Source organism: Pterocles gutturalis, unplaced genomic scaffold (genome assembly GCF_000699245.1).
Source record: "Pterocles gutturalis isolate BGI_N339 unplaced genomic scaffold, ASM69924v1 scaffold36858, whole genome shotgun sequence".
Classification (NCBI taxonomy): domain Eukaryota; kingdom Metazoa; phylum Chordata; class Aves; order Pterocliformes; family Pteroclidae; genus Pterocles; species Pterocles gutturalis.
Window position 1 is genome coordinate 7,873 of NW_010124255.1, and position 18,298 is coordinate 26,170.

Genomic DNA, 18,298 nt, shown 5'->3' on the forward strand with positions numbered 1-18,298 from the left:
TCAGCAGGATTTTAGTGAATTTAGTAATAATTTTAAAGATTTTCAAATGAAACAGAATATTCAGGTAACTTAAATGTCTTTTCAATAATATATCAAGTTTTAATTGGTAATAGCTTTGTCCACCCAAATATTTCTTTGTCTTTCAATTTGTTTTAATGCAATTTTTCATTTACTATCTTAGTTTATAATATGGTGTTATATTCCAACCTAATTTAAAGTAATCTTGGTAGGTTTAAAGCATTTGAAGCCTTCACAAAAGGCACTGAATAAAAAAATACCTTCTTTTTAAATTGAAATAAAATCTGCAAATTAGAGCTACCTTATATATAGTGTACCTAAATTAGATATTAAATTTATTATGCTACACTTACTTCTGAGTTCATTATGGTTATATTGTACAATAGTAGTACAAACAGCCTGCTGCTTCAGGCCTAGTGAGAGATGAGAACCTCAGGATATCTTCTAAGGGCTTCTGTTCCTCTCTCTCCCTGTGGAGCACCATAGCCTGGTAGGAATTATTCAGGGCCTGAGTTTCAGGAGAATTCACAAATACTATTGCTTTTATTGTTTATGACTGTGATATTGGCAGAATTATTATTATAAGGACACTGTGACTGGAATTTATGATATGACATTCCATTATTACAAATTGCGTCTCCGAATTTCCTGCCAAACTCTGCTTTACATTTGATAACAGACCTGATCAAATTACTATAAAAATAGGAATACTTACAGCCACAGGAGCAAGATTCTCCAAAGGACACCGCCCATGTCATGAAAATGGGTAACCAGGCTCCACAGCAACAGCTCCAGAGCTAGCGGTGGCTCACGGGGTAGGGAAGAGCATCTACACACTTTGTGGTAGGATTCTCTGGTTAGCCATTGTTGTGTGCATGGTGTTGTGATATCTGCTATAATTTAATGTATTGATTGTGTGCATGAGCTTGCATAATTCATAGCAGGTGCTCACATTCTGATGAAAGGATGTGCCTAATCGCATTACACATACTGTGAAAAAATACAAAACTCCAGTGCATGTTTGGTTTCTCTTTTTTTTTTGTTTTGTTTTGTTTTTTCATATGGCAGTACCATTGTAGCCAAGATTCTGATACTGGGGTTTTGTTTCTTGGGGAGAGGGAGTGGTTTAGTTAGTGTTAGTGTTAATACTTGAATATGAATATTATGTTGTTTAATCTGCCTACATGGTCTCTGCTGTATTTTATTGTAAAAAGTGTATGGTGTATGTGAAATGTTTCACATGCAGTGCTCATTTCATGTCTCATATGCTTATGACTCAAAATTTGTAAGCAACCAGAAGTTATTTCCCACTGTTCTATATACTGTTTCTAGCTCCGTACAAATATTTTGTCAAGTTTATTACTTGGAGCTATGCTATGTAGTTAAAATTGAAACTGAAGGTGGAAAAAAGAATCCTCTGGTTATGAAAGAAGATGTAATTTTTGTTTAATTCTTAATGATAATGACTCCAACTGATTCTATTTAATATTTTTTTTTATGGATCTATGGGAATCTGGACTGTACTGAAACTCTGACTTTAATGAGGTCAGGATTTCCTTTATGTAGCATAATAACAATAAAGTACAGTAAGAAAGTGCTAAACGTGGCTTTCCACTCTTCTGATTGTCTTATTCATTACCAACTGCCCTTAGTTTTTGCCAGAGAGGTGAGGTTTCTGGACTTTTCTTGTTTATAAATGAATTGTTAGCCACAATGTAGATAGTCTATAGATAGTCTGTAGATGATGGAATATTCACTGTGCTGTGTATTTCTAACCAAATTTTTTGAAAACTTATCCTATTTCATAGTGATCTACTAAGCAAGCCGATTTTGAGATGCATTGATTTATCTGTCCTAATATTAAAAGTATGTGTATATTGTAGAGGGAGGAAGTTCTTTCGTGTGATTTACCTAAAAAGTTGGAATGGACTAGGCAGCTGAAACCTTTTGAAAACTCTACATTAAAGTCAGAGAACTTTAATCTTGTAAGTTATTAGTTATGGATTCTGTGTAACATGAAAAATATTTCTATGTTCTACTTGTGATTTCTGCCATCACAAGTGTGTATCACTAAGACTATTTTAAAGACATACAGTGAAAGAGACACTTTTTTAAATGTATGTTCTATATTGTGTCCAAATTTGTCACCAAATGACTTAAGATGCACCATGAAATGTATTAAAATATTGCATTTTCCTATAAAAATGGCAATAATAATACCATAGATGTCTTAATTACTATTTACTAATGTTCGTGTTACCTAGAAGCCCCAATTAGAAATTGAGGCCCTACTATGCCAGGTTCTGTATATACAGAATAAAATGACAGTCACTGCCCCCAAAGAATTTATCTAAATAACTAAGGTAGTACTTAAACTTCCTAAATTTCGTGCTTATATTTCATCAGCTTTTATTCAAGTATGTTTTAATGTGGTTGGTGATCAAAATAATCTTTTGTTAATACAGTACAAACTAGAAAGAAATCAGCATTTTATGTTGATACTTATGTAATCCTACCAAAATGTAAAGGCATATAGGTCACAGAATTATAAATCACCTAAAAATGTTAATACGCTACTAGTGATTTTCATAGTCACTGCTTTAAACTATTTAAACTAAACAAATAGAGCATGTGTACAAACATTTATGTGAAATTTGAAAATTCAAAGTAAAATTTGTCTTAATATATCACAAATACATTTGTCAATATTCCTGCACTACGTTTAAATGCACATTAAGTGAAAAGCTCCATTGTCTCCCAGCTCTGACCATGCAAACAATGCCATTTAAATATTAAAAAGAGAAATCACACAGGTGTGTAGAAAAATACTGATTCCAAAATTTCTATGCCATCTGGTTTGTTTTGTATGTATATCTAAACTGAGATGTCAAAGACAACTATGAAAGTTATAATGTTGACTACTGTACTGAAATGTTCTGAAAGTACTCTTAGCAGAGAAGAAAATCAATGCAGAAATTGAACCAATACTGGAAAATAAGATGAGAAGACTCTTGGGAACAGGTAGAAAGCAAGCTAGGAGTGTCAGTGCTGTAATAGAATAGGTCAGTTAAACAAGTATTGTGTGACTGGAAAGAAGGAGCAGTTGTAAACAATGACATGTTAAAATACAGTGAATGGCTTTTGTTGTTACTCTTAATCTGCAGCCAAGATTCTTACTTGCATATACATTTAAGTCAATGCTTTCATACATTAAGATTTTATCCCAAACTGTCTGAAATTCAGCCACAAAGGCAAGGTATCCTTAAGGCATCTTTCCTAATTCTCTAATGCTAAGGACATTATAGTGACAAGCAGGCTCCTGATATAAATTGGAGACACAGAGCTACTGGAAATCTTGGCTGTTGTACTGTTCACCCAACTACTCTTCCACTAAGTCAGAATTAGAAGAATATGCTGTGTGCGCTCACCCTGTTTCCTAAGTGTTAAAAAGACCTGATAGGCAGCGGCACAGATCTGCCTACCTAACTTCAGTGAAGTGTTTCCTAGGAGAATCACCAGATGACTGATAAATAATCTTAGCGGAGATTTTAATAGTGTGTAGAACTACTTATTTCAGCTAGTGTGCCTGCCACACGCAACCACTTGAGCTACCAAAAGTGATTTATTTGAAGTGTGGGTTTTGAGCAGAATTCAAGGCAGCGTTTACAGTGTTACAAAAAGCAGATTCAATGACATGCCATAAATCTTGGGAATAAACTTCATTTGCTGTGAGCCAAAAGTTAGCAACTTTAAAGAGAAATTAGGTTTCTATTGTTACAAAGTATTTGTGGTTCCTCAGGAAGGAATAAAAAGCAACTACAAATGATGGCATGTGCTGAAGTGTATTTTATTTGTGCCCTGTTTATTTGTGAAGGAGATGAGGAAAATTAATGACAAGACTACATTCACAGAGAAAGATATTGTCAAACATTATGTGTCATGGGGAAGAGACAGAGAATTAGAGGCAGGAAATAAAAACGCTTTGCAAAGACTTATCAGGTGAAGATCCTACACTGAGTTGAAATCTAGTGCATGAAGTAAATTACTTTTGGCATTTACTGTCACAGAGAAACCAACCACCTTAAAGAAGGTGTTATTTTCAACCTGTCTCATCTCTGATGTGCCAGGTATTTTCTGGATATGTTGCAGAACTGTTTGTTAAATAATTGCAGCAGGAAAAACGCCAGGCTTCAGTTTGTATCACTTAAGCAAATACTTATTGCTGAAGCAAATGTGTAAGTCTCATTAAGTCAGGATATACGTAAAGGAGATATTCTGCTGCTAGTCTTGTATAAATTAGTATGTGGTTGATGTTCACTTTGATCTCCCGTTTTTAGTTTCCTATTTAGCTCTAATTCAAAAAAGTACTTAATTCTTTGTTGTCCATCCATATTATGATAAGTTTCAATATGATCTAATTTGGACTTAAATGCAAGCTTATGGTGTAATATGTTTCATTACTGTCCTAAATACATATTCTTCTTAAAATCTGGGCCTAAAATTGCTAGGATTTTTTTTTTTTTTGGTCTTAACCTGTATAAAACTTTTTATTTATTTTATTAAACATTCTTGTAACAAAAAAAAGTATGCTGATTAACTGCAAATTTTTATAAATATATAAGCAAATTTATAGACTGGTAAAAATAGCTAGATAATATTACAGGTGTTTGTTGGCTTTTCACTTGTGTTAACCAAAATCCTAAGCATATATTCTAATTTCTTTTTTGCTTGATATAACAGAGACTTTGCTTTACTAATCCACTTCATAAAACAACTTTCCAAACCTGTACTCAGTCCTTTATTTATTTTTTAAGCAAAATTGAAGAGCACCAGAAAGTTTGTACCCTGAATGACAGGTTGCTCCTACATCTTTATAAACTGAAAGTGCAGACTTGCAAAATGTTGTGAAGTCTGATATCAGAAGACATAAAACAAAAATGTTTTTATAAAAAAACATTTTGAAGTATTTTAAAGGTGATTTAGGTTGTAGCCCTGGTACACTCTCGTATACAGAAATGCACAGTCCTACACATTTTACATTATTTCAACATTATGGTATAGTCAAGAGATATGGTACTTAAGTAATGTAACACTTCTTTTGTAACAAAGGCTCAGAACCACTCCCAGCCCCTGTAAAATTTAATTAAAATTAGTTTGTTAGTTATTCTCAGATTTAGATTTTTGTTGTTGAAAAATATGAACATTTTTTGAAACCATTAGGTTGGTTTTGATTTTTGATGTCATAAGGAAAATTGTTTTGCTTTGGGATATTTCAATGAACAGAAGGAATCCAGAATGTCACTGAAATATTTTAAAATTAAATTTGGCATGTTTATTCTGTAACAAATGTGGTCTTGGCAAAGTGTGAAAATCTCCAGGAATCATAATATGAATATAAAATATACACATTTGTTCTATCTTTTTAAAGTTGTTTTTTTTTCTGTTAGGCACAGTGTTCTTATTTATGTGTATGTATATTTATATATGTTGATATTTACCTATGCTTTGAAATCAGTGTGCTTCTGTTTATTTGCATTATTACACATTCAAACAAATGCGTTTAGTGCATCTGTTTGAATGTGATACATCATATAGATGTGAGAACATTATTTTAATGAAAGATATTAAAGACTATACACATTATGGCTAAGATTTTATTTACAAAAGTAATGAAATTAAAAGTTATGGTCCCCACAGCATTTTAAATACAAATATATAAGAATATGAAAACCAAAATGCAGTCTACACTGTAAAGAAAATATTAAAGAATCATCATGCTCAATATGGGGTTCATAATTTTAAATTTCTTACTTTGAGTATATGTAAAATCTCAACAATTTCAATAAATTGATTCTTTGCATTTGATTTGTAATTTTAGAGTGTAGTATTGTGCATGTTCAAATGTGATTTAGAGGAAGAGGAATAATTCTGAAAAGCAAACCAACTAATTAATAGGATTATGTTCCTACATTGCCAAGTACAATACTTATTCCTAAACACACTACAAAGGTTCAATATATTTATACATGCATGTATTTTATCTCAGGGAGTCAACTACTTTATGTCCAAGGGCATACTAGACGATTCACCGAAAGAAATAGCTAAGTTTATCTTTTGCACAAGAACACTAAATTGGAAGAAGCTGAGAATCTACCTTGATGAAAGGTAATTTGAATTTCTCTTGAGCATTTCGTATTCATTTTCAATGTACAGCACCATTCAACAGTATTTTGCTTGTATTGATGTCATTTTAAAGATGCAAAAATGCTAGAAAATGCAACTAAGTAATGCTGATTGTAAATCTGCAGTTCAAGTATTTACGTGACTGAAATGCTTTATAAGAACTCCTGAAAATACCACGAATAACTAGTAAATCTCACATCCTGTACTTTTTCTGCATTTTTGCAGCTCTGGGCATAATTTGTTTTGAAGTTATAGTGCGCGTTCAAACTGCACAGGATAATCTTTGTACTGTATGATATTCATGTTTTATAGATATTTTCCTGCTTTTTTGACTTGAAGTTTCTTTTTTTTCTATCTAGTATGGGCGTTAATCAGAAAAAGCAGTTACCACTTTACCAAGTGATGATAGCTTTTTAACTAATGTTGAATCATCTAACCATTGTTTGGTTGTCTGATGTTTCTGGAATGGAAGTCACGCCTACCTCCTAAGATGCAATGTGGCATCCTCTTGGAGACAGCATGAGCTACTGTAGTGAACACTATCCCTGCTGTAGCATGCTCTTCTACCTCCGCAATGCTTTCTCTTGCCCTCCAGGACACCTTCAGGTTGAGGTAGCGCAGTATCAGGAAAGAGGAGCACCAACACGTTCAAGCAAAGTTGAAAGACGAGGAGAATTATAACTGGACCTAAATAGGAAGAGCAGAGGGACAGCAGCACTTCTAGCAGGAATCCTCTCCTGCTTCTCATCCTTCTCAGCCTGTACTACTAAAGGAATAAAAGGAGTCATTCTGTAGCATTATCACCACTGACAGTCCTGTGCTGTAAAACGTTACATTATCCATTTTTTGGTCAATAGAAAAAATACAAAACCATTTAACAGATGAGGTTGCAAGTTAATATTAGCAACCCCTACTGCCATTCATCTTCCCTTTGTAAGCAGAGTATAAGGAGGCACTAAAATAAAAACTAGGTTTTTAAATTTTGAAACTCCCCTCTTAGTACTGAATTGTTTAATCGAAAGGATGAACTTACAAGAATATTCTTTGGTTCACTTCAGATTTGCTTCCACGTTTCCTTCAGATGTCTTTTGCACATCTGTTCATGTAGGCTAGTCTGAATCCTTCAGATGTTTATGTGTTCAGTGGAAAATACTTGAAAGCATTGCATCCTCATGGACTTAGACTTTAAAGGGGTTTTGTGAGCAAATTTTATCTAACTTGAGCCTGTTTTTAACAAGATACTCCTGTAACAGCTTCTACTTAGGCACCAAAATGTGTGACACACATGAATCTATTCCCTTGACTGTCTTTTTTTAATGGCTTTGTCAGTTTAAAGAAAGCAAAACCTCTATGTAGACTCTGAAAATACATATAAAGAAACTTAGAATTCTGATGAATATGTATTTTTATAGTATTTGGCTACTACTGTGTCTGAAAAACGTTTTTATATTATCTTTGCACTGTTAGTGATGATTTTCTTTGTCTTTCGGCAAAAACCAAAGCTTGTGAACTATTCTAAAGCTTTCATTTTTGTTTTTAAAACCTACATTTCATACTTCTCTAATTATGTGGGATTTTATTCTACCAGGCGAGATGTTTTGGATGACCTTGTGACGCTGCACAACTTCAGAAATCAATTCTTGCCAAATGCACTGAGAGAGTTCTTCAGACACATTCATGCTCCTGAGGAGCGTGGGGAGTACCTTGAGACTCTCATAACAAAGTTCTCTCACAGATTCTGTGCTTGTAACCCTGATTTGATGAGAGAGCTTGGCCTTAGCCCTGGTAAGCAGCAAAGAGCTTTGATTGAGTGGATCAGTCTTTATATTTCTGGATTATGCTACTGTTTATGATAGTTTTAAAATCAGCACCTAAACAAGTATTTCTGAAAGTACAAACATGGCTTGGGAGTGTTCAGTATGCAGGTATCATCCCACTTAGGTTGGGGAAAAAAAACAACAAAAAAACAACAAACCAAAAATAACATAGATTCTTTTCTTAGGCTTATTTGATAAGTGGGTTTTATTTTCATGTTATCTTTCCTTCCCTTTCTCTGTGCTTGAGTTCTGTAGTATCTCTAAGTTCCCTCTTACGAAGACTTACACACTTAAAATGTTACCCAGTGGATAGTCCCACAGAAATGAGAGGGAATTTTCGGCCTCACTCAAGTTAACAAGCATTTCAAATTGGTTGGGCGGGAGCCAGTTTTCAACAATGGGACTGCTTACATACTTAAAGATAAGCTTTAGCAGGATGTTGGCTTTGGTTTAGAAAAACTTCAAGAATCTGTTTAAATGAATGTGCATAAAGCCCTCAGTGACTTTTGGATAATGTAGAAATATTAAGAGATTTGTAAATACTCATTTGGCAATGTGCTGACATTATTACTTTGAAAATTGCTGTATTAAATTTTATTTCACTGATATACCCTTTTGAGTTGTTATGTATGTGTGTATAAATATAAGCCCAGATGATGAAGACTGTAAGGTTCTTGGGCAGAGAACAATATTTTTAATGACCACAGTTTCCTTTTTAATTTTTTTTTATTTATTCTCTCTTGTCTAGATGCAGTTTATGTACTGTGTTACTCTTTGATTCTACTTTCTATTGATCTAACAAGCCCTCACGTGAAGAACAAAATGTCAAAGAGGGAATTCATCCGAAATACGCGACGAGCTGCACAGAATATTAGTGAAGATTTTGTAGGGCACCTTTATGACAACATCTACCTTATTGGCCATGTGGCTGCCTAAAAGCACAATTTGCTAGCACTTAAAAATTAGAATTTTCAAAAAACACATCAATTCAAGAAATTAATTATTTTGTAAAAATGGGGGTTATTTTAGTGCTGGTCATTCTAACCTCTGTATGCAATCAAAGTGTGTGTGTGTGTGTGTATGTGTAAACTACCTTTTCTATCTATTTACCATCAGAACAGAAGGATTTGGAGTATGTTTTTCATAATTTTTTTAGTTTTGCACAAAACAATGCCAATACTCTGACATAGCCATTTACGAACGTTAAACTGACATTGCAGTCTCAGTTGATAAAGTGGTGAATTTGTGCATTAGATCTTCTTGAAACTTTAATAAGTTCATTCTTTTTAGAATACCATGTAATGTGTATATATTTAACTAAAGAGATTTATAATCATAATTATTTTATTGTAAAATATTTTAACTAAAATTTCTCCTTTTATCTCTTAAAATAGTGTTGTACTTCTTTCTGTTGCATTTTTTTTTTTTTACAATGCTGACTACCTCAGATACATAAGTTAGAGAAACATTGGTCTGGATACTACAATAAAGTTTATTCTAGAAGATGACAGAACATAAGTAAAATATCTGAGCTGGTATTTAATACTATATTGACTCAAGTTAGCATATTGGCAATCTGCTATTCACTCAGTTTTAAAGAAGTTTATGACCTCTATTGTGGATGAACCCTGATGTCACATAGGGATAGCCTAGGGAAATGGTGCAGTTTACATAGGGCTAACCTATATTGCAGACACTAGTTATTGGGGACACAGGGCAACTACAATAATCTGTTCAGCATGGTGGGCAAGGGAAAATCTTAGCAGGGAAAGTGGCAGGGGTGGCTAACATGTTGCTGCTTTCAACTGGCTCCCTCAGTCTAGAAGTGTCAATGATGGAAACGCCTAGGCAAATATATACCAGATGACTCATTGCTAATGCTGGTAAAAACTGACTGTGCACGGTGAGAGCAGTGACCGTGCAGGACTGGAGAGCTGAGTCAGATACCGAATTACTCTTTCTAAATCTGTCATGTAGCTAGATTTTAAACACTTCTAGATTTATAGAAATACTCATTGTTTCAGTCAGTTGTGACTTACATTTTCTGGAGGGTATAGAATATTAGCAGTGCAACTCCTGTGCGTGTGCAGCAGTGGATGAGGATTTGCCTGGCTTTTGTTCAGCCAGCTTATAGAGCAGTACTTGTCTTAAATTGACGTAACATGTAGTTGTAATCAGACCTGTTCCTGATTATGTTTGTTTACATAATATTCAGCTATCGCTAGCATCTGGATCCATCATGGTAACAAGTAGATTTATCCTTTTTCCCCTACCATACCATAAGGTGAGGTAGGAAGATACTAGTTCTGTTTTACAGATTAATACAGTCTTTTTAATGTAGGAAGCCTCTGGCAGAGTCAGGAATTGAATGCAGGTCATACTCCTCATAGACACACAGTTTGCCCACACTGCAGCCTTCCCTTTGGCACCAAGGGGTCGTAGATATTAGAAGAGTGATGACAATCACACTCCACATAAGGGCTACATAAATGACAAAGGGAAAAAAATGTAGCTACTGGTGCGATTTCAGGTGTTCAGTACATTTTGTTTATAGCTGTGGTCTGCATGCAAAAACACACTCAGAAAAAGTTGGGGTTTTTTATTATGTTACCTTTAATCAAGTGTAAATACCATTTGTATGTGTAGCATACACAGCCAAAGCCAGGAGCCAGCAGTATTGGAGCTATTTTCCAGACAGGTTTTACAATATCACTCCTCTCTCAGGAGAACTTCTCATCACTTCATCCTGTGTCATTTCATATATTTCAGAAAGCCTAAGGATGCATTCTGCAGTAGTCAGTTAATCTCTCACACAAATAAAGAGTATATGGTACATTGAGGAGCTTTGTTTAAGGCACAGTTATCTGGTCCTGGGGAAAAAGAAAAAAAAAAAAAAAAAATTGGAAAACTTTTAACATAATATGTAAAAACAACAATAAGTGTCTTTGTGGTCCTTAAAGTGATCTTCTGTGAAAACTGCAGAATATGGCTTTCTAGAAGACAGTCCTCCAAAGTTATACGCTTAAAAAGAAGAATTCAGTGAATCTTGAAATTACAACTAATCTTACCAGGAAATGTTTTCTTCTCAAACCACAAATGGAGAGCAAGGCGTAATTCTCTTCTGACTTGTATTTATGTTGACATTAGTGATACTGGTTTTGATTTTGTACTGATGCAAGAGTACGAATTGTCAGTTTGCACTAGTCTTAATTTGCAGTTACCCTCAGTTCCCCTCCTCAAACAGATACAGAACAAAGCCTCCAGCAAGACAGAACGTGTTTTTTCTGGAATAGATAAGTACATCTATTAACAAGGTTTAGAAAGCTTTGAGGCCAGTGTAACAGCCAAGACAATAAATTAGAAACAGGATGATATAGTTAAGGTTTCTGTAAGACACAAGTCCAGGGGGAAAGAACAAAACAAAACCAAACCCTAATCACATACAGGTAACAGCATCTGATCTTCACAATAGGATTTTGAACAGTATTAGATGGTTAGCACCCAACTCATGCTGTACATTGTGTTACTAACTCAGAGTGGAATAGAAACCAGCAAACACAACATGCTAAGTGTGAATTCCCTTAGAGGCAACCAAGAAACAAAATATGATAAGAGACATCTCTTCTGTCCTTTTTTCTTTTGAAGTTTAAATCTTTCTCAAGAGTGTCAGAGAAGTATTTTTTTTTTTTTGCATTTTAAGAGTCTTGAAGTTAGGCAATTTTCTGTCTTAAAAAAAAAATCTTAAACAGGTGTAACAATACTCTTACAAAGAGAAGAAGATTAAGTTTGAATTCTCTTAGTCATCTGCTAAAAACTTAAGTTTGGGGCTCTCTTCTTCAATGCACTATTGCTGTTTCCATACACATTTTAAAAGAAAATAGTGATAAATATTTCATTGGCCCAGGTGTCACTAAGTGAGCTTATTGACGTGGTGTGGAAATAGCTGCTTGACCACTGTGGAAGGCTTAGACAGAGGATCCCAAACCTAAATACATGAGCACCACCAACCTCAAAATGATTCCCAAACTAGTGTGTGATTCCACCGCTGCATGTCCTTTGAACTTTGGCTGTGTGATGTTGCCTTCATGCTTAACTGTGCAGTGGATACACCGAAGGAAGAATGAGCCTGCAGCCCATTCCCCTGCAAACACTAGTTGTTCTGGTCCTAAAAGACACTGAAGTTGTGTTTTGAAGGGCCATTTCTGAAATTTTGTGACTTTAGTACACACAGATGTGACAGGACAACCGTTCTTTGTTCACATAGGGAAAACTAGTGCACCTAAGTCCACGTAAAGCATCACAGAACACAGTTCATTTTTGGCTGTATTAAATTCTGAGATTCTCATTGCATTTATTCAAGGAATATGGTATATATTACATATTCACATAGCTTAGTTATAGTCAGTGTCTGATATTCTACATTTTCTCAAAGCTCTGTTTCTGTCTTGAATACTTGCCATTCATAATCTAAACAACAGATTTATACAGCATTAGCTTTTTAAAATAAATCAAAGCTGCTTCAACATACAAAAGCCCCAACAGTTCTAAGTTAGAGACACATTTGTCAATTATGAAGCGGGCAAGAAATTTGCATTCAGAAAAAAAAAAATTCAATTTGTTCTCTTCAACCTTTTCCTCCCACCCCCCCACCCTGGAAAAAGAAAAATTATAAACAGTTTCAAAATACAGATATAGGAAAATAAACTGTCTTGCTGGGCAAATAAATGTTACTGTTTCCTCTTCAGTATACTGCAGTTTATTAATGTTCTTTACATAAACAAATTTATCAACAGGATTTGCTCTTTTTTTGAGTGGCAATAGTTCCGTTCTTTGTATAAGGTGGTCATTGTGCAATCTGATATTTTTTATAGTTCTCTTTTTAGAAAACAAGTACTAAATTATTTGAAGTACTTAAGCAAAATTGAGGTATACCTACTTGACCATGTTAAAATGTCAAAATAACAATATCAAGTATTTAGAAAAGTCAAATTTACTTGCCTTATGTTGGATTGGGATTTTTTTTTCTTTTCACATATTTCATCTAAGTATCAAAACTAATAAACATTAAGGCTGATGACTTGTTCTCTGCTGTTATAAAATCTACCACTCTGATCTCGAAAGCACTATTAAAATGGACAAAGGACAGACTTAAAGGATTTCCTGTGTCTCCCATAGGCACATTATGGTTTCATTTTGCCTTAAAGAGTAAAGTACAAACTTTTATACTTTACATATAATAATGATTTTAGTAAAATAGCATTTTATGTTACCTTCTAATATTATTTTTCAAATGTTATAAGTTAAGAATTGCCATACAATGCATGTAATTAAATCATAACCAGATAGCTAGGATTAGTTACAGAAACTAATGTTTATGTAAAAAGCTTCAGAGATCACATCGCTCCTTCGTTACTTCAGTGCTTTTGCTGACACTGTTAGTAAATTTGCAGTTTTCCTTTCTTATAAACAAGTTTAGAGAAGAGATGAATTAGAAAATATTTACACAGAATACTTCCATTCCTTATGTGAAATGTTCTTCCATTAAAAAAAGGAACTCTCTGTATTTGCTTTATAATTTTTTAAAAAGCAAAAAAATACAGTTCATTGAAAAAAATGAAGAGGCTTTAATTTTCAGATATGTGGTTCACTCATAGCACCTAATGCAGAAAATGAGCAAAAAGCACTTTTCAGATTTCTAGCAATCCAACAAATGCACTATTTTTTAAGCTTAAAAACACTACTTATTATGTGTACATGACAGGAATCAAGCATGTTTATGTGAAAGCAACATGGTCAGGATACCAGTTCTTTTCAGAGAGTGTATTCATTTGTAAAAGTTAGATTTCTTCTTGGCAGTGTTGGAGAGGAATGTTGGATTTAATTTAAAATGATTAATGAGATTTTGTCAGACTCCCTGCCTTTACCACCACTGCAGTTTGTCAGCCCAACAACCTGGGAAACCCGGACGCCACTCTGTCGCCCAAAACAGCTTTCCAGGAAAAAATAAACCTGAGTAACTGGTGCCAGTTACATGTCAATGGTATTGTCTTTCAGCTGTTGAAAGTTTAACTCTAAGTTGGGACATTTACACATTCTGAGGAAGTGAACCTCGTTCGTTATTTCAATTGTCTGGTTTTGACAGTGGATACCAGTATAAATTTAAAGTTTTCAGAGCAGGCATACATAGCCTTTATTATTAACTCATGGAAAGTCCTATAATCCATGCAGATGAGAAACTCTTTAAAATGAAAAAAAATAATATCAAAGCTCATTCAGCTTAAGTTTTTCTGGAGAAAGACCATCTATGCAACCTCTCTCATTTCTGGCTGTATTTCATTAGGAGGATCTCATCCTCTGAGCCCTACACAAGCGAATCGGCTGCGGCATGGCAAGGAATGTGGCATTCGAGGCAGACACATCTCTGTGCACACGTGTGCTAGCAGCCAAAACCTAAGAAGTTAGCAATACTTTTCATAAGTAAACATAACATAAGAAAATTATCCTTTCTTTTGAAATGTAAGGTAGATACTGAAAATTATTCATCATTTGTCTTTTTTGCTTTTCTTGTGGAAATTTAGTCTGTTGGGGTACAGCTTGAGCGCTGTGTTCTTTTTACACAAAAAATTATACAAAAACTGAAAAGAAGACTAATTGCAAAAGCAGTCTTCCCTTCCAAGAAAACATATGTCTGCCTATGCTGCACAAGTCTTTCTGCAGTCACATAACCCTGTATCAACAAACTGACCTTTCATTCGCTCCTGTGGACCACTTTATACATCAGTTCAGTTCACTAACTCAGCAGGCCAAAACTCCCGTGAGACTTCACAGAGATGTAGATGGTGAAAAAGACTTGGTGCTGCTCTGCTACACCAGGCAGAACATACTCCTTATGGGACATGATGCCACAGGTATTCTTTGCATTACTTTTATCTTAGCCATTTCTTAGGTATTAAAAAAAAAAGTATTTTCACAACTGTTCTTTCCCTGTCTTCACATCCAGAATTCAGACTAATTGGCATAATTACATGTAACACAATTTAATTGAAATATATTTTTATAACTGGAGAACTTCTTCAACTTACTTGCATTATGCAGCATCAATCTCCTGCGTGACAAAACAAGCAAAGAAATCAGAACTACTTTAGAAATGCTAGAAAAGCGCATCTCTCAGTGTGCTTCTTAGTGACAGTCAAGATCCTGTGTTTTTTCACATTAAATGTAACTTCTTATTTCTATATTCCACTTAGGAATTTATATCAGTAAATGTATTTGTTACTGTTCCATGCTGTCTAAAGTCTGACAGTACCATTTCTGGTTTGTACTAGCAAAAGCTACTTTTGTTGGGTTTTTTCCCCTGGCATAGCAGCAAAATTTACAGTAGATACACAACATTAATCTATCACAGTAAAAATATTATAAAAATGCTTGAATCTTTTTTCCCCTGCATATAAGATTTTGATATGCAATAAAATACAGAAGTCACATGATTCATAATCAGCTTTTGTTAAAACTTTTTTCATGTTTTTAAAAATCAATTATTAATATATTATTTCCTTTTCTTGGCATTAAGTGTTCACAATGTACATTGTGCTGCATAACATATACTGAAAATCGCAGCACTTAAAGGCCCAATTTGAAGATTTGTTACATAGATAGACGTTGTGCTGACTTCCTATATAAAGTAGATTTTATTTAAAATCATAAAGACCCTGAAATGTATTGAAAATTATTTTAAATGAGTAATATTTAGTAATATTAAGTTAAATTGCTAAACATAAATCAAAATTTATGGTCTGGGTCTAAAGACACAAATTAGTAAAAAGGGAGGAAAGCCAAAGGAAGACATTTTCTTTGATAAGACTTTCCATTAGAGGTTTCATTAAAACTAAAACAGACAGACATTTTGAAGAGGTGAGATTAGTGGTTTCTGTAAGAGGACACCTGGCCCCAGCCGTATTCGTACCTCATCCTCCCTCTTTCCTGCGGTAACATAACAGCCTTCCTGCCCTGTCCAACAAGTCTGCTCCTCTCCAGTGAGGCTGAGCAGAGTCTTCCTTTGCAGCCTACTCTTCCCCCCAAATTAGTAGATCGACTGTGTGTGATCTTGTTATTTTTAAAATATAAAGTGTTCTCTGCAATTTCTTAACACTGATTAAATAACAGAAGCAAAAGAAATGAGCAGTGAAGATGTACTCTCAGGGAGTGTCAATATTTTTTAAGTACAGACAGTTCTATTATACAAAAGAAACATAAAAGGAAGTCCATGTTGCCAATCATACAGCTTTATGTCAATAACTTCAATTTCCTAATTATTCCAAAATCGTCCTCTAATTAATTCCATGAGTGCTGACTAACAATATTTAGTCTGCCTTAGAACTTGTTCACTACATACTTGAACTAAGCAGAATTTTACATAGAGTGTGAGGTAACACTTGGAGAGGGTTATTTGCATTGTCCTCACAAGACACCTAACAAGATACACCCTAGTAAAAATCTGGCCCCACCACTCTCAAAAGCAAATCAGTAACTCACGGTAGTAGAGTCAGGATGTCATTATGGTTTGGAAGAAGAAAAGCTTAGAAATATCTTTAATGCCTCACCTTCTGACAGACCCATGGTCTCAGCACACTGTTTAGGTTGATAAATGTCACCGTGTTATCAATTGCAACATAGCAATATTCTCAAATCTTTTTAGATAACCTATTCTCAGTATAGAGAAACAAAAACAGGTTGAGTTTCTGGAGGCTTTATGCTTACTACAAGTAGTGCAAGTAATACTGTTACTTAATACAAGTAATACTTTAGTCAAAAAGCATTTAACGTCAGAAAAAAGAGAAATAGGAAAATTAAATGCCCATAATGCATAGGAGATTTGTAAAATAAATAGCAGAGTCCCACCTGTACAGACAAAGCAGAATATTGGTCTAAAAGAAAAGGTGTCAGTAAAATATAATCTAATTTTCTCAAGTGGTGATTGAAGTGCCCTTTTGGTTTCACCCCCTTTGTAGCCAATTCTCAGGGTACAGGTGTACCACATAATCTAACAAAGGAAAATTTGTGTGTTCATAGGCTGATGAATAGTAACCTGTCTGCTCTGGCTGGCACTTCCCACAGTCAGTCTTTGGTGAGTCAGTACCATTGTGCTTAGAAGTAAGATCTTCCAGAAGGAAATTTGTCCCTTGCCATATCACAAAGTTTAGAAGGTATACTCGCAGGCTGAAGAAAGCCAGGTAGGTAGGTAGGTAGGTAGGTTGGTTAGGTGGGTGGGGTTTTTATACTGTCAGGTGTATGTATCATATACTTCTCTCCCCTTTCCTCCTTTTTCACTTTCTTTGTTTCAAAAAAAAAAAAAAATATCTTGTTTATATAATTTTTAACAATGCTTTATCCCAGAAAAAAAGCAAAAGAAAGAAAGACTGTGAATCTTTGAAGGGAAAAAAAAAAAAAAAAAAAAGTGTTAGTTTACTAAGTTTTTCCATAACATTAAAATACTATTCCTGTTGTTGCCAAGAATTTTTGTGAATAGAGATTGTGAACTTCGTGTGAAGCCAAACTGTTTCACTGATAACTGAGAGCAGAAGAGAGTCACCTTACAATTACCACCCCAGAAGCTTAGAAGGTGGAATTGATGTTACCATGCTTACAAAAATATCACTTACATCAAAGTTATTAAATATTTACAGAATCTTCACGTACTATTTTGGTTATTGTTATTTATTTCATGTACTATTTTAACTGGAAATTGGCGATGAATACTCTTATCCCTCATTGCATCAGTCTTATGTACCACAGATCAAGACAAATTTAGGTGAAAGGACTCCATAATACATTGCTATGGAAAATACTACATCAGGTTCACAAGAATAAAGCTTTGACTGATGAAGCTCTCACTTATGTGGTGATAAATATAAATTATTACATAAAAATGAAAAGCTTTTGGCCTTTAAGCAAGCGAGTGATCCAATCTATTTTAAACACAAGTCCTTAAAGGAGGGGTCTTCGATGTAAGCAGACCCAATCCCTGTGCTGCTGATGATAACACATCTTCAAACACATGCTTTTAAGTTTCTGAGAAGGCAATGAAACCAACTTCCATACTATTTATATAAGTAAGGCACAACCACCTTGGAAGGGCAGCACCAGAAACCACTCTCCTGACATGAGCAGTATTTGACTCAGGCTCCTTATATGATTTAACAGATGACAACCATGGAGGGAAAGTTAGTTTAATATCATTTATTCTTGATAGGAAAACGTGCACAACAAATGCAGCAATTGCA

At 34.5% G+C, this 18,298-nt stretch overlaps 1 protein-coding gene across 1 annotated transcript in view; it reads left to right on the forward strand.

Annotated features, from left to right (window-relative positions):
- Positions 1-9,411, forward strand: part of FBXO8 (F-box protein 8) — a 13,189-nt gene extending 3,778 nt beyond the window's left edge. The window contains exons 3-5 of the mRNA XM_010078215.1: positions 6,065-6,183; positions 7,790-7,986; positions 8,767-9,411. Of these exons, the coding sequence (XP_010076517.1) occupies positions 6,065-6,183; positions 7,790-7,986; positions 8,767-8,954 (504 nt within the window). The 3' untranslated portion in view covers positions 8,955-9,411. The remainder of the gene's footprint in view (positions 1-6,064; positions 6,184-7,789; positions 7,987-8,766) is intronic.
- Positions 9,412-18,298: the final 8,887 nt, after the last annotated feature.